Consider the following 17408-nt stretch of genomic DNA (forward strand, 5'->3'; position numbering starts at 1 on the left):
CCATCCGGAGGCGCTCCGGAGGCTAGAAAAGAGCTAATTCTCAGGATGACCGGCAGGAGGTGCCATGGCAGTGAGTCTCAACCTCACTACACGTGGTGGAGAACATGGGCACGTGCGGCCCACCCCTGATACAAGGGGACTGTGAGGATTAGGCAAGGTGTGCCGAGCTACAGGAAGGGATGATGGATCCTGGCTACACTGGGGTTTTCTTGGCAGTGGGCCCAGGTGCTATCCCTGGTTGGGGACAGGCATCAGTGCCCTGGCAAAAGGGGGCTAAAGACCCACAGGGGAGAAAGGGATCCCTGCTGTGAGGGATCCAGGAGACCCAAGAGGGACTCGGGGAGGTGCAGTGGGCCCTCCACAACAGTTGAGGCAGCTGGCAGAGGAGCAGTGAGTCCTGGTAAAACTCCTTCGGAGGGAGTTCCAAAGGAGCCGCTGAGAGTGTGAAGGAAAGTCAAGTGCCAGGGCCAGAAGGCAGAGTGCAGGGCAGCAAGGGCACCTATGGAGGGATTGCCCAGGCTCAGAGAATGCAGCCCAGGGAGGGCTAGGCCCAGGAAGGACTGGAAAGGGCCCGAGGCTGGGAGAAGGCAAGGAGCTTACTGCTTCTGCCAGGAGAGAGGCCATATTAGGAGACACTGCCCCTTCAAGGGACGAGGGGTGCAGGCCGAGATACCTAAGGACTCCAGGGGGCCGAAGGCCAGCAAGGTTAATGCCGCAATGAGGGCAGTAGACCTACCAGGGGACCAGGCCCAATGGAAGGTGTCCCATAAAGGTACTGCGACAGAGGGGACCCAGACTGACGACAAGCAGGCTACAGCGGGAGCCCAAACCCTGAAGTTAGAGGGCCTGGGGGATGTTAGCCTAGGTACATGGCTGACAGCAGCAGAACAGGCCCGGCGGAGGTGGAGCTGCAAAGAGCCCACAAGGGGAAGGAAGACTTGGCCTTAAAACTGAAAGGACAGTGAAGAAAAGTGAGTGTGACTGGTGGGACATCTCCGGGTCACACAGGCGAGAGGACCCCTCTACCCTTGGGTGTGGGATTTTGAGGGTGTGTGTGTGTAGTGGGGTGGTCACCCTGCTCTGGTGTGGAAGGGGTTAAAAACAGCCCTGAGAAAGGACTGCCCTGGGGAGCCAATCAGGAGCAGGCTTGAGACAGCCAATCAAGGCTGGGCTGGGAGTATAAGAAGGCCTAAGGGAAGAGCTGGGTTAGAGTCTTACTCTAACCCTAGAATGGGAAGGGCTAGCTGCCTGGGAGCAAGGGACCTGGAGCAGAGCAGAGCAGAGCAGAGCAGTGCAGTGCAGTGCAGTGCAGTGCTTGGGAAGGGCAAGAGGAGCTGGGGAGCTCCAGCCTGGCAACTCCCCAGGCTGAGGCTTTGATAAAGGCAGATGCAGGTACTGGGGCTGGGAGGTGCAGCCCAGGAATAGGCAGAGGCAGCTGGTCTGACCCCCTTGCCAGTGATGAGTGGCCATTGCAGTCTGCCCCAGTGAAAAGGGGCTGAGTGATGACTGGCAGTAGCCACTGAGGCAAGGTGGGCAGAGAGGGTTGGGGGTTCCCCTGGGAGGGGTGACAGTGTGTGGGGGTACTGCTGGGGCAGAACCCCAAGGTAAGGGGCACTAGGGTCCAGAAGGGACATGGGGGGGGGGGGTGTCTGAGGCAGGAGAGACACTGGCCATCAGGAGGAATTCTGGAGGCTGGAAAAGAGCTAATTCCTAGGATGAACAGCAAGTGGCACCGCAGCAGTGAGTCTTGACCTGGCTACAGTGCCCTGGCCTCCCATTGACTGCAGTGGGAGCTGAGGTTGCACCACAACTCCTGCGTTCAGGTCCTGATCCAGCAGAGCCCCCTTTCCCTGGAGAAGGCAGTTCAGCCACCACATGCAAAAGAGTTTTTCACTCACACAAGAGTTGAGTGCCCAACAAAGAGAGAGAACTAGAGTGAAGGGTGTACATTGAAGATGGCTGCTCCACTGAAAGGCGAGGGGAATGCCAATTGACTATTTCCCTCTTATGCTTTAACAAGACTTTCTTGCCATGTGAATTTTTCAGAGCTGCCATGCTAAATGCACCAGGGCTCAGTTTACTTGTACTACTGAAAAATAATTGTGCTTTTGAAATCCTAAACACCCTACTGCAGAACAGCTCTCCTGTCCTGAGTGTTTTCAAGCACAACTCAGACTGGTTGCTAGCACATAGGCATTAATTTATTAGCCTGGCGCGTGGACTTCTCAAATGACCAGGGGGAAATGAAGTACAAAAGCTTCAGAGAGATGAAAGACACTTCCTGAGTTTGGATACATTAGCTCATATATAAACGAGGCTGCTCTTAGACTCCATCCTCCTCTGTACGTGCTCTCCCTCCTCTGCGCTTATCATGGCAGGTGAAATAATTTATGCTGATTTAAACATTTTGGGACCCTCTTCCAACCCATTGCATTCACCTCGGCACCTCAGTAAGTCTTTAATTTCTTAGTTTTGTACTAGTATGATCTCTCTTTTCGATTACAAAAATGCAATCCTTATGTACTTTTTTTATTATTTGAATTGTAGCACAGATAGCTCAGAAAGAAGGTCTTTAGAACCAAGGAGCAGCTTATATGTTATGTTCATAGAGTGGGACTTCTGAGAATGTGAAATCCCCTACAATTGTCAGAACTGGATACAGAATTTCTTTAAAGCATTATAATAACGTGCATTATGTCAGTATTAAAACAGCCACAATACTACAAGAGTAGCGCCTATATATACAATTACAAGTGCAATACAATACATTATTGTATGCCATCTTTCATACATATTTGGAGGATTGAAGTAAACTAGTGAATCTACAATTTACTATAGTGGGATAAGTCAGAGGGGTAAGGAGCAGGGCATTGGTCAAGTCTTGGGAAGAGTGAACAGAGCAGAAGGAACCTGGGAGGCTCCAGGAACAGGAAATATTTCATTGTCTCATTAGAGAGGATTAGAAGAAGAGAAGTAGGGAGATCTTTAGGTTCAGTGTGTCATGAAGCCTGGGTCACTAATAGGTGCAGAGTGAAGAAAAGGATTTACTAGCCTCTGGTTAAAGACCCAATGTTTATTTGAGGAGGTTAGGTACTGTGGCTGGAGAAAAAGGGAAATTTGGCTACCGGAGAAAATTACAGGCAACCAAGGGATTTTACACAGGATTCTAAAATGGGAACATGTTCCCATCTTCCCTTCTATCTGAGTGCAGAAGAGGAGTAGACACGTTTCATACCAAATGAATTTTGAAAAGTTGTAACTTAAAGGAGACTCTCAAGGAGGAACATAATAGCAAGGATGAGAGGAGAGAGGGAAAATGGAATATCAGAATAATGAAGAAATAAGGAATTGAGCTAAATGCTAACTTAAGGCACGGGTTCTCAAGCTTTTCCATACTGTGATTCCATATTACTACAAGTTTTAGGGCACCTATCCATGTAGCTAAAAAGAAAGGGCGTGTGGTCATGACCCCCTGAAACCTGTTTATGCCCCAGTGAGGCTAAGAATCCTTGACTTCAAAGGACGCAAAATGCAGGCATAAAAATTACAGAGCAATTTTTATAGGATTTGCCAGAATATTAGTATTATTTGAAACATTAACATTTTGATGATGCTCTTTTAGAACTGATAAAATAGTGTAGATGTTAAATATCTCTTTTCAGAGTATGGTGGAGTGATAACCCAATAAGACTGTGGCAATTAGCCTTTTAATAGGAGTATTAAGCCTTTAGTTTTAAGAAATGATTTCAGTGTAACAATGAACAAAACAAATTTAAATTGATATTTGAATTTTACCTGTTAGTTTTGCAAATGTAGGTCCATTACTTAACAGGAAGAGAGCAAATAAAGGATGACACAGAGAAAGTTGAGGTGTTTCATGCCCTTTTTGCTTCAGTCTTCACTAAAAAGATTAATTTGGAGCAGATACATAACACAATATTAACAAGGGGGAAAGGATCTTGGGCCAGAATATGGAACCTGGGGGGGAGGGATAGCTCAGTGGTTTGAGCATTGGCCTGCTAAACCCAGGGTTGTGAGTTCAATCCTCAAGGGGGCCATTTAGAGATCTAAGGCAAAATCAGTACTTTGGCCTGCTAGTGAAGGCAGGGGACTGGACTTGATGACCTTTCAAGGTCCCTTCCAGTTCTGTGAGATAGATAGGTAAAGAACAGGTTAAAGAATGTTTCTATCAAATAGATGCATTCAAGTCAGTAGGGCCTGATTAAATTCACAAAAGAGTATTTAAGGAAATAACCAAAGCAATATCAGAACCATTAATTGGTTTTGAGAACTCAGGAAGGATGGGTGAGGACCCAGAGACCTGGAGAAAGGAAAAATACAGTACTCATCTTCAAAAAGAGGGGGGAAAAGGAAGACCCAGGAAATTATAGAGCAGTCAATGTAACTTTGATACCTGGAAAGATACTGGAACAAATGATCAAACAATCAATTTGTTCAGACCTAGAGGATAATAAGGTGATAATTAGTAGCAACATGGATATGTCAAGCACAAATCACACACAACTAGTCTAACTTCCTTCTTTGACAAGGTAACTGGCCTAGTGGATGGAGGGAAGCAGTAGACATGATATATCTGGATTTTAGCAAGGCTTTGGACACAGTCCTCCATGACAATCTCATAAGCAAACAAGGGAAATGTGGCCTAGATGAATTTACCATAAGATGAGTGTACAACTGGTTCAAAGACCATACTTGGAGTGTAGTTAACAATGCTTCACTGTCAAACTGGGAGATCATATCAAATGGAGTTCCATGGGTGGCTTTCCTGTGTCCAGTACTAGTCAGTATTTTCATTAATGACTTAGATGACAGAGTGGAGACTAGACTAGTAAAATTTGTGAATGACAGTTTATAGCTAGGAGTGATGTAAGCATTTTAAAGGACAGGATTAGAATTCAAAACGACCTTGATAAACGGAGAATTGGTCTGAAATCAACAAGATGAAATTCAATAAAGTTCAAAGTACTACACTTAGGAAGGAAAAATCAAATGCATACCTCCAAAATGGCAAATAGCTGGCTAGGCACTAGTACTGCAGAAAAAGATTTGGCGGTTATAGTGGATCACACACTGAATATGAGTCAACAGTGTGATACTGCTGCAAAAAAAGGCTAATGTCAGTCTGGTTTGTATTAACAGGAGTGTCGTATGTACGGGCTTGTCTACTTGGGAATTTTACAAGCCCTTGTGTGCGTTAAACTAGGGTATGACTCCACAGAGCACCAGCTTGCCACACCCTAATGTCACGTCTGGGTGCAGTTTGTCTGTTCTGAAAGTTCTGGAGTGTGGTTTGGCTTAGTGTTCTTCCAAACGCCTGTCAGGGATGGGCTAGGACCTGATATACTTAATCCTGCCTTAGCACAGTTGATAGACTAGATGGTTTGTTGAGGTCCCTTCTGTGATAAATACAGATTAATACCACCTCCAATTATCAAAAAAAAAAAAAAAAAAAATTAAGGGGGTGTATTACCTTTTTTCAGAGCTCTTTTGCAACAAATCTGACTTTCTGAACTTTTTTGTTTTGTGGTTTTTGCCTTGCATTACTTTCCATATGGCAATTGAATTAATACAATAACCATTAAATACACCTCTACCCCGATATAATGTGACCTGATAAAACACAAATTCGGATATAACGTGGTAAAGCAGTGCTCCGGAGGGGTGGGGCTGCGCACTCCGGCAGATCAAAGCAAGTTCGATATAACGCAGTTTCACCTATAACGTGGTAAGAGGTTTTTTTTTTTGGCTCCCGAGGACAGTGTTATATTGGGGTAGAAGTGTATCTACTTCTGAGCTTAATGTTTTCTTTAAATAGTTGGTGTTAAAGACAAAAAGAGAACTCTGGAGTCTGATACTGATCATTCAATGCTTTTTGGGACAAAAGTTCAGAAGACACTCTGTTACCAGTATAGGAGTTGTTCCCACAGAGGATTTTAGGAGTTAAGATGACACAGTGTTTCAGACATAGTGTTACTATGGCAGAGGGCTTTTAGCAGAGGATTCACAGGACATGCCTCTTACATGAAGAAACTGGCACATTCAACTGTCACACAACATAAGAAAGGCCGTACCGGGTCAGACCAAAGGTCCATCTAGCCCAGTATCCTGTCTACTGACAGTGGCCAATGCCAGGTGCCCCAGAGGGAGTGAACCTAACAGGCAATGATCAAGTGATCTCTCTCCTGCCATCCATCTCCATCCTCTGACAGACAGAGGCTAGGGACACCATTCCTTACCCGTCCTGGCTAATAGCCATTAATGGACTTAACCATTATGAATTTATCCAGTTCTCTTTTAAACTCTGTTATAGTCCTAGCCTTCACAACCTTCTCAGGTAAGGAGTTCCACAAGTTGACTGTGCGCTGCGTGAAGAAGAACTTCCTTGTATTTGTTTTAAACCTGCTGCCTATTAATTTCATTTGATGACCCCTAGTTCTTGTATTATGGGAATAAGTAAATAACTTTTCCTTATCCACTTTCTCCATATCACTCATGATTTTATATACCTCTATCATATCCCCCCTTAGTCTCCTCTTTTCCAAGCTGAAGAGTCCTAGCCTCTTTAATCTCTCCTCATATGGGACCCGTTCCAAACCCCTAATCATTTTAGTTGCCCTTTTCTGAACCTTTTCTAGTGCCAGTATATCTTTTTTGAGATGAGGAGACCACATCTGTACGCAGTATTCAAGATGAGGGCATACCATCGATTTATATAAGGGCAATAATATATTCTCAGTCTTATTCTCTATCCCCTTTTTAATGATTCCTAACATCCTGTTTGCTTTTTTGACCGCCTCTGCACACTGCAGACATTTTCAGAGAACTATCCATGATGACTCCAAGATCTTTTTCCTGACTTGTTGTAGCTAAATTAGCCCCCATCATATTGTATGTATAGTTGGGGTTATTTTTTCCAATGTGCATTACTTTACATTTATCCACATTAAATTTCATTTGCCATTTTGTTGCCCAATCACTTAGTTTTGTGAGATCTTTTTGAAGTTCTTCAGAGTCTGCTTTGGTCTTAACTATCTTGAGCAGTTTAGTATCATCTGCAAACTTTGCCACCTCACTGTTTACCCCTTTCTCCAGATCATTTATGAATAAGTTGACTAGGATCGGTCCGAGGACTGACCCTTGGGGAACATCACTAGTTACCCCTCTCCATTCTGAGAATTTACCATTTATTCCTACCCTTTGCTCCCTGTCTTTTAACCAGTTCTCAATCCATGAAAGGACCTTCCCTTTTATCCCATGGCAGCTTAATTTACATAAGAGCCTTTGGTGAGGGACCTTGTCATTCACTTGTGTAATGATTTTCTACCATAATATTGGAGAGGTCCCTGCACTCTAACGCAGGGCCTCCTTTGCCTTACCTGTCCTGATAGCTTGACAGGCTCCCTACGCTGGGTCACAAGGGGAGCTGATGGGTTGGGATACAGATACAATCCAATTTCTCCCCTTACAGAAGGGCGGGGGAGGTCTCCAAGGGGATGCCGACAATAGCATTGAGCTGTGGGAGAGCATCCTGAAACAGCTGTATGGTATGTGACGCAGTCGGAAATTGTGAGTGTTGCTGAGGAAGAAGGGGGCTATTTGGTGATCAGGTTAGGGGGCATCTCTTCCCGTCATTGCTGCACATGTACGAAGCTCAGACTGGCCGCTTTATTTTTAAACTGCATTTAAAAATTCAGCCACTTGACGAAGTATAATTAGAAGTTAATGTGGACATAAAGACAATGAGACATAGACACCATTATATGGTTAAATGTGGAGGCTGAAGCTTTATTTAAAATTATTACCTAACTAAGGTAACTGCCCAGAAAGGTTGTTCCAGTGCGGATCTCAGTTGGCACGAATGGCCGTGGTGTACTACAGACTAGAGGGTAAAAGTGACAATCATGCCCCCGCTCCACCCTCACCCTGACTGTAAGCCAGAGTCCCAACCCTTCCTCCATGCTAGAGACAGGAGAGACAAGATGAGGTGAGCCACAAGCTGCATGAGACACAGGGTATGTCTGCAGTTCGAGCTGGGGGTGAGATAAACCCTGCGCTAGTTGTGATCTAGCTAGTGTGCTAAAACTAGAGGGTATTTTAAAAGAGAGCGTGTGAAGCTCGAGCAGCAGGACGGGCTCACCACCCTCAGTACATCAGTACGAACCCAGCCGAGACCACAGGCACTCAGAGTGGCTAACACCCCTCCTGCCTGTCACGCTGCTGCAGCTACATTATGTTTTTAGGGCACTAGCTCAATCAAAGTTAGCACAGGGAACTGTTCCCCCAGCTCAAAGCGCAGGCAAACCCCCTCACCAGGCAATACTGGGCTCAGGACCATGGCCCAGGCAGCCCACTGGGTTACAGGAACCTGTAAACAAACCCTTTCTAATCTACCAACCACATGGGAACCTGTCAAAGTTGTAACAATTATAATCTAAATCCAGACCAGCTCGATGCTGAACAGAAGGTAGAAAAAATCCACACAGCAGTTTGCCAATTCTGCCATATGGCAAATATCCCTTCCAGCCTGCAAAATGGTAATCAGCCGAACCCCCCCACATCACCAGCAATCCACCAACTATATTAAGGGAGCTCACAATAGTTCCCCACATAGGTAACTTGAAGCACAGTCAGGTAGTTTAGACACTGGTTTTCTAGCAACAAAGGACAGGTCTGTGTTCTATGCACCATGCATCTGGCAGGACTTATCTAACCTGAATCCTTTACCACTCCTGGAGCTGGATACTGAATTTCTTTAATGCCCTGTGGTGCACTTTACTTCAGTGTAAATACAAACTGTCTCAGAAAATGGCATAGTCAGTGACAGGCTCTACATACAAATACAAGGGCCATGCTGGTATATTTTGATGACCCTCTTTTCCTTCAAATTCCTCAAGCCCTATCTCTGTTGTGATACCTACAAAAAATCAGGCAACCGCTGATGCCTAAGTTGAATGATAGTTTGGGGTAAATGATTTAACTTTACCAAGGGAGGAAACAAATTTCAAATTATTTTATGTTTGTTTGTTTAGATTTAAAATAACAAAGATTCTTACCCAAGGCTCCAGGTATCCTAATATAATTATACAATTAAATTTACCATCAAACTGTGCACATAGCGAATCTCTGTAATGTCTGATCTTATTACTGTTACCCTCAGGCTCTCTCCCATTGTGTTCTTTACTCAGTGAGAGCGTCTCCGGCAGGAGAAGATTATGATACAATCTCTTAGGGCAGGTCTATGTTTAAAACGCTGCAGTGGTGCAACTGCCGCATTGCCACTGTGTAGTGCTTCAGTGCTGATGCTACCTATGCTGACGGGAGGGCTTCTCCCATCGGTGTACGTGCTGCACCTCCCCGAGAGGCAGTAGCTATGTCAGTGGCAGACAGCCCTGCCAGCAACAATACTGGGGGTTAGGTTGGTGTAACTGCATCACTCGGGGTGTGGAGTTTCCACACCCCTGAGCGACAGTTATACCAACCCAATTTCCTAGTGTAAGAGGAATTTCCTAATTGGCCTCTTACAGTTGGTATGGCTACTTCCACCTTTTCATGTTCTCTGTATGTATAAATATCATCTTGCTGTATGTTCCAGTCTATGCATCCGATGAAGTGGGCTGTAGTCCACGAAAGCTTGTGCTCAAATAAATGTGTTAGTCTCTAAGGTGCCACAAGGACTCCTGTTCTTTTTGTGGATACAGACTAACATGGCTGCTACTCTGAAACCTGTCAATTTCCTAGTGTAGATCTGGCCTCCGTAAGAGTATAGGTTACTGCTCCAGACTGGAACCTTTAGGTGCAACCACAATAAAATAAATCATATATTTCATTAACCTGTTTGGAGGATGCAAATGAACGATTGCAGTTACCATTTGACTTGCCCTACTGTAGTATATATTGTAAGAGCCAGTAAATCTGGTGAATCTTGAGAGGAATGACTGGGCAGAAGGGATCTGGCAGGACTTCATTGTGCTATTAGGAGAGGTGTGGGAGTCTCACAGTCCAAGGAGGAATGATGGGATCTGAAAATAGTTGGGGAGCCAATTCAGTGCAGAGGGTTTTGGAGCCTGTGCCACTCGATGGGCGAAGTGTAGAGAGGGACGAGACTACTAGTGTCTGTGCAGACAAGAATAAAGTTTCGTATCTGAGGAATACGGGAAATGGGGCTGAAGAAAAGGAGGAAATGTGGGAAGCCTGGTCCAGGGGGAATGATGAAGGCAAAAAGGGATATCTTCTCCTGGATTCTGAAATGAACAGGATACCAGGGACGTTTCCAAGGCTAGGGACGAGGTGTTCACATTTCCTGAGCGCAGAGAGAAGCTATAAGACTCGGTATTTGTGGATCAGTCAAAGTTTGGGAAGTTGTGACTTGGAACAGACAGGAGGGAACCCGTAGTAAGAATGAGAGGAGATTTGGGGTGAGCAGTATTTCTAAAATAACGAGGAAACAAGAAATCATAAATTTAATTTTAACAAAGGATGGATATTTTTTTTTCTTAAAGGATTCCCTTGAAAATGACTGGGTGTATTTGAAATGTAACTATACAAGTTGTTTTACAAAATAGATATCTTTGGAGTGTAACTTCTGTAGGTACAGGAGCTTACTGATATGTGAGACAATTTTAGATGATGTTGTCAGCCTGTTTTTATTCTACTAACATTGCAGTTGCTAAATAAATATTAGTATCCCAACTATGATGTTACATAGGGCATATGGAACATGTTAATTGTAATTGGCCAAGTTTGCAAGGCCTTACGCTCAACTGGGTGGCATTTCTCTGTCTGTCTGTTTGTAACACAATAACTGTAGAGTGCCACTGTCACACTGCCAAGTAAGGGACACAGCTAAGAGGGCCAATCTCAGCTCAGACTGCCAAACTACAGGGCATGTACCCCAGACTGGTGGTATAGTCTATCATAGGGTAACCAGATGTCCCAATTTTATAGGGACAGTCCCGATCGGGGGTCTGTCTTCTATACACACCAATTACCTCCCACTTCCAGTCCCAATGTTTCACCCTTGCCATCTGGTCACCCTATTCTGTCATAAGATTTCACCAGCCAGTAACAAATGTGTGCCTCCAAAATACTATACTAGTTATCATGAAGCCACAGACAGTCCCTTTAGGCTCTCCAGTCCCTGTTTACCACTCAAGCAAACTGGACTTTATGATAAAAGGTTATTAAAACCAAAAATCACATACATTGGGTTTTTCTAATCCCAAAGGATAAGTCACTTACCCCAGGTAATAGGATGCCCAAGATCTTACCAAAACACAATGCTGGTAGCCAATCCTTAGTAAACTAACTAAAGATTTATTAATAAAAAAAGAAAAGAAAGCTGTTAAAAGTTAAAGCAGATAAGATACATTACTGTTGCATCAGAATATGAGTCCAGTTGTTGGCAGAGGTATAATATCAGCTAATCCTCTGTCAGTCTCTTAGAGGCCTTTCAGGAATCTTTCAGGGCATCCCACTGGGGAGCTCAGTCCAATAGCTTAAGCTCTCCCTGTGCCAGAGCTGAGGCTTTGTCTACACTACACAGCTTTTAGCGAAAGTCGGGCAGTGTAGCCGCTGTACTCCCACCCCCAACGAGCAGCATTCACCTTGCTGGCAGGAGAGCGCTGTTCACACTGATGCTTGCCAGGGCAAAACTTTTGTCTTTGGGGCGAGGGGGGAAGAAAGGGGGAGGATTTAGCACCTCTGAACAACAAAAGTTTTGTCACTCAATTGCCAGCGTAGACATAGCCTCAGCAGATCAGAGATAGCAGGGCCATCCTCAAGGTCCAGTATTTATCGCTCTCTTCATTATTAAACCAAGGACCCTTGCTTTTTCCGTGCATGCACAAATAATCCCGTTACATTGATTTACATAATGTAATTGCTGGCCAGCCATTGCAACAGGGACAGGTAATTGAAGACCATACAGGTAACATTATTAGTTTCATGCAGTATACACACATCTTTGATCTTAAGGTTGACTGAGCACAGGACACATACATAATGTAAAGAGACATGAAAAAGATTTAGCAACTACAAGCTTAAATTTGGTTACATCTAACAGGATGGAGGTAACTACAGACAAATGCAAAGTTTCAGAGTAGCAGCCGTGTTAGTCTGTATCCGCAAAAAGAAGAACAGGAGGACTTGTGGCACCTTAGAGACTAACAAATTTATTAGAGCATAAGCTTTCGTGGACTACAGCCCACTTCTTCGGATGCATATAGAATGGAACATATATTGAGGAGATATATATACACACACAGACAGAGAGCATAAACAGGTGGGAGTTGTCTTACCACCTCTGAGAGGCCAATTAATTAAGAGAAAACAAACTTTTGAAGTGATAATCAAGCTAGCTCAGTACAGACAGTTAGATAACAAGTGTGAGAATACTTACAAGGGGAGATAGATTCAATGTTTGTAATGGCTCAGCCATTCCCAGTCTTTATTCAAACCGGAGTTGATTGTGTCTAGTTTGCATATCAATTCTAGCTCAGCAGTTTCTCGTTGGAGTCTGTTTTTGAAGTTTTTCTGTTGTAATATAGCCACCCGCAGGTCTGTCACTGAATGACCAGACAGGTTAAAGTGTTCTCCCACTGGTTTTTGAGTATTTTGATTCCTGATGTCAGATTTGTGTCCATTAATTCTTTTGCGTAGAGACTGTCCGGTTTGGCCAATGTACATGGCAGAGGGGCATTGCTGGCACATGATGGCATATATCACATTGGTAGATGTATGCAGTTCGCATCTACTCTTGATTCTTACTAACACAAGTGAATGGGCCAATGTTTACGAGCACAATTAACATTTTTTTGTCACTTACACACAGTAAATTAACACTCTTAGAGGTTGTGCCCTGAGCTGGCGAGCTCTCAGCGCCACAGTCACAGCCAAACAATTCTAATAGTTCAGGGAATGGCTAGACATCACTGTGCAGAAACCTATAATGTTTGGGCAAAATCAATAAACCATACGGGGGAAGGGGAAAAATGGGGGACATGGTCATGTCTTTAGCACAGCCGCAGCCTCTAGCATTTTTGCAATTGTCTATAGATCAAAGAACTGGTTGATGGCATGGCACCAATTGACACCTCTCCGCATAATACCCCTAAGTTCTGCCCATCCTCCCAATGGAATTCAGCATGCTGATCTCTCCATGGCTCATGTCCCAGACAGACACAACAAGGCCTTATGACAAGGGACATCCCTTATTTTTTTTCATCTCTGTATAAGATCAGGAGTTGCTGAGTGCTGGAAAAAAAGCAGCAAGAAATAACCCTGGTGAATGCGGTTGAGTGCCGATTATTGTTGTTTAGTAGTAATAATAATAATATAATATATCTATATCTCATAGAGCTGGAAGGGACCCCAAAGGGTTATCGAGTCCAGCCCCCTGCCTTCACTAGCAGGACCAATAATGACAATATTGTGAGGAGGGCTGGGGCAGGGGTGCTAAGAAAAGTCCCTTATTTTTGAAATACAATTTTGGCAACCCCGGACAGAAAAGACATAATGATGGTTGGAGGGGAGTGTGAAGGGGACAATGGAGGGGCATGGGGGAAGGACGGGTGCACACAGCTTCTGGCCTGGGAGGAACATGGGAGACTTTTGTATGGGGCATGGGGGGAAATGGGGTGCAGACCAAGCCCCTGCCATAGAGGGGAGAATGTGGGAAACCTGAGCTGCACTGTGACCCTGGAAGTCACAACACCTAGAGTGGGGAGCCGAGCCCAGCCAGCCCCATGGGACAGGAGGCGCAGATGCTGCTGCTGTGATATGTATGGTGTACCGGTACTAGTTACACTAATGTGTATATTCTTGAAGAAGCTTATGACGAAGACTAAGATCTTGATTTATAAAGCCTGCATAGTCAGCATCCTCCTTTACGGCAGTGAGACATGGATCTCATATAGCAGGCAAGAAAAGAGACTCACTAGCTGCCATCTGTGGTGCCTGAGATCCATTCTAGACATCACCTGGCAAGGTAAAATTACTAATGAAGACGTGCTAATGAGGGCACAAATCTCCAGCCTGAGAGCTGTTATCAAGCACAACCATCTTCGTTGGTTAGGTCATGTGCATAGGATGCAAGACGGAAGACTTCCTAAAGACATCTTATAATATGGTGAGTTAAAGGCGGGTTAAAGATGGAGAGGACGCCCAAAACTTAGGTTTCGAAACGCCTGCAAAAGAGACCTTAAATGCTTTGGTATTGAGCCACAGACTTAGGAAGCCCAAGTGAAAGGTCGTTCAAGTTGACAATCCAGTCGGGAGACAGGCATCGCAGAACATAAGCAGTGGCTCTCTATACTCAAAACAAAAAGACACAGTAAAAAACGAGTGACTAGCCATGGACAACAGGAAAACACCTTTCGTTGCCCTCATTGTGATAACATCTGTTTGTCCAGAATTGGTTTTTATAGTTATCAAAAAAGCTGCAGCACCAGTTGTGACCTCACATCCACAATAACAAACGTCTGTGAGGGCGAATGGGGCCAATACTAATGTGTATATTATATGTTGTGGGTAAGATATTTAGTAAGGTGTGTGGCTTTTGCACGAATGCCATTTACTGTTCGTGACAGGCCATTGAGGTTTACAAATGTGTCCTGACCCCGGAAAGGTTACGAACCACTGGCCTGGTCAACCCAAAGCCTGAGGGGGCTGATGCAAAGACTCGCCGTATAGCATGGTCAAATATGCACCACTCTAAGTGGGACAGAACCATGTTGCTAAATAATTGACAGTTGAAATTTGTTAGTATTGTCTTCACCTTTGCAGTATTTTGCTCTGTTTCTTCATGGGGTGTGGTCCTTAACTGACAGATGTAAAACTATTCCTGGTATTATGTGAGGACTGAGGAGGAAGACAAATGCCCATTCAAGGATGCTGCACCGGTTCCACAGGACAGCAGATGGCCATGATTATTTCTTGCACTATATGCTGAAGATAATTCACTAAACCCTGACTCTTCCAGATCACCCGCAGCGTCCCCGCTGCCACTGGGTCGCTGCAGGGCTTGGAGCAGCTGGGATCCTCATCCTGGTGGGAGCTGTGATAGCGATGGGCATTTGGGGTAAGCAGTTCAAAATTAATTTGTGCAAAATGCAGCACCTTGAAATTTCCCCTTCCCGCACATTTCTGATTCCAACGCTTTTGTGAATAATATCCTGGACTCTTCATTATCATCACAAAGGGAACAATATCACATGAAGATTTTCTCTCTTTCTCTGTCATGCTCTCTCTCCCTCTCTCTCTGTCCCGGTTCTGAATTTGATAGCTACAGTATGTAACGGTTTAGTACACACCCTCATTCTCAGTTTGATAATCCCTAAGTAGTAGTTGTCATTCATGCTCATGCTCTTTTGAAGTTTCTCAGCCCAAAGGATGTCTGAATTCACTGGAGAACAACAGTACCCGGGAGAGAATCATCAATCAATCCAACTGCAGCACTGGCCTAAAAGATTTCCATTTCCACTTGAAACAATTTGTGTGTGAATCTTCTCACAACAACTCAGCAGGTAACCTCAGCGCCTTCTCTCTCAGCAGCTTCCTGTATTGTGGTGCCATCTAGTGGTCAGCTCGGGTAACCCAGTGCAGGACACATACCACTTCAATAACTATTTATAGGGCAGCTGGTAGCGACTCCTATGTTTAGGGTCCCTAATGCTTCTATTGTAAAAGGGTCTTGTGGTATCTGTGAGGAGCTCTCACACTTCCCTTGTTCAAAGCAGGCCTTTGAAATAGGAGGGCGAGGGGAGCCCTCAGGCTGGAGAAACATGTTTTCTTTGGCCCATGAAATTTCATCCAGGTTTTGCTGAGATGGGACTATCGGAAGAGCCGCCATTTCCCACCTTGCTTGTGAGCCTCAGGGAAACTCTGTAGCGTGACAAAATAACAGTCAAAGTGCTGGGCTCACCTGCCACAGCAGCACACCCAGCACTGGGAGCTACCAGAGCAGATGGAGATGGTTGTGGGGAGGGGTGAGAGCTGGGCCAGGCTCCCCCTCACCCAGCACATGGCCCCAGTGGTCTATCAACCCCTTACTCCCAGGAACACCACATGGAGCAGAAGCTCCTCCTGGGGGGACAGAGAGCTGGCTGGGCTCCCTTTGACCACCCAGGCCTATTCCCTGCCCCCATCCCTCAGGATAACAGACTTTTCCTGTAACCAGCGAGCAGAGTTATTCCTGTTGCTGGAGCGGTAGCACTGTGGTGTGGTACTGAAGATCCAGAGTCCAAACACAGCTGCTGATTCAGGACGGTGGAGTTGTTCCAGTTACAGAATTGCTTTGTATGTTTTTAAAAAACTAGGAAATTAAACACAATACTGGATTGAGAGAACACAAAGATTACAAAGCCAAGCTCCTGAAAGTTAGGAAATGCCAGATTACCCGCACAACCTTAATTCAGCCCCCATTTGTGTGTGCCTTATGATACAGTCTTTATTGCATGATTAGCTACTATTTTTAATCTCAGGGCTGCTGCCTCATTCAGTGCACAGGCCTATTTGGTTGCATGTCCATCATGGCTCCCCAAACATTCAGTGTACTGGATGACCTCACAGTCAGGCTGAATTACAGTTGCATGGGCAAGCCATGAATGTGGCATTTCCAATTTTGATTTGCAACCTAAGTAAAGTTCTTTTAACTCTTTTATATGTAGTATTATCTACCCCCAACTGGAATGCAGCCATCTCTAAGGGGAAATGTAATGGCTGTTAACCAGTGCACAGGAACACTATGCTAAAGGGGAGGAAGTGAAGGAGAATTCCAGTTGAGCCTGACCTGCATTAGCTCGTGCTATTTCAGGACTGAGGTACTCACAGCTTCACCAATACCCCTCCCTCCTGGTCTGCAGCAGCTGCGGCGAGTTGAATGTTGGACCTGTCCTCAAACAAAGCCAAGACAATAGCTCTACTGGAAAAGGGGAGGCTGAAGGCTTGTGCGTGAGTGTGATGCAGTTCAGAACCTTCAGCTCCATTAAGTGTTTCCATTTCCCCTCCAGAGGGATCAGGGTGTAAGCTCTGCCCCCCAAACTGGCTGCTGCACAGGGACAAGTGCTACTGGGTGTCAAAAGAAAAAAATCCCTGGAACAAGAGCCGCAATGACTGTTCAAGGAGGAGCTCTCGGCTGCTGGTGCTCCGGGACCAGGATGAGATGGTAAATAAAACTAGTCCTGGGGATATGAGCATCACTTAATACACACAACCCGTGTTGTGTGTCTGTCAGGGTTGCTCTACATCAGTGGTGGCCAAACATACTGACCCCCTGAGCCACATACAACAATCTTCAGAAGTTCTAGAGCCGGGTGCTCCTGCCGGGACTCAGGCTTCATCCCTGCGTGGAGGGGCGGGTCTCAGGGCTTCAGCCCCACAGGAAGCACCTG

General features: G+C 45.1%; 1 protein-coding gene across 1 annotated transcript in view; it reads left to right on the plus strand.

The window, feature by feature from the left end:
• LOC122173454 (killer cell lectin-like receptor subfamily B member 1B allele A) overlaps positions 1-17408 on the plus strand; it is a 22695-nt gene continuing 5287 nt past the window's right edge. Inside the window, exons 1-4 of the mRNA XM_065564242.1 lie at positions 1-2450; positions 14999-15097; positions 15393-15542; positions 17028-17182. Of these exons, the coding sequence (XP_065420314.1) occupies positions 2372-2450; positions 14999-15097; positions 15393-15542; positions 17028-17182 (483 nt within the window). The 5' untranslated portion in view covers positions 1-2371. The remainder of the gene's footprint in view (positions 2451-14998; positions 15098-15392; positions 15543-17027; positions 17183-17408) is intronic.

This window comes from Chrysemys picta, chromosome 12 (genome assembly GCF_011386835.1).
Source record: "Chrysemys picta bellii isolate R12L10 chromosome 12, ASM1138683v2, whole genome shotgun sequence".
Taxonomy (NCBI): Eukaryota; Metazoa; Chordata; order Testudines; family Emydidae; genus Chrysemys; species Chrysemys picta.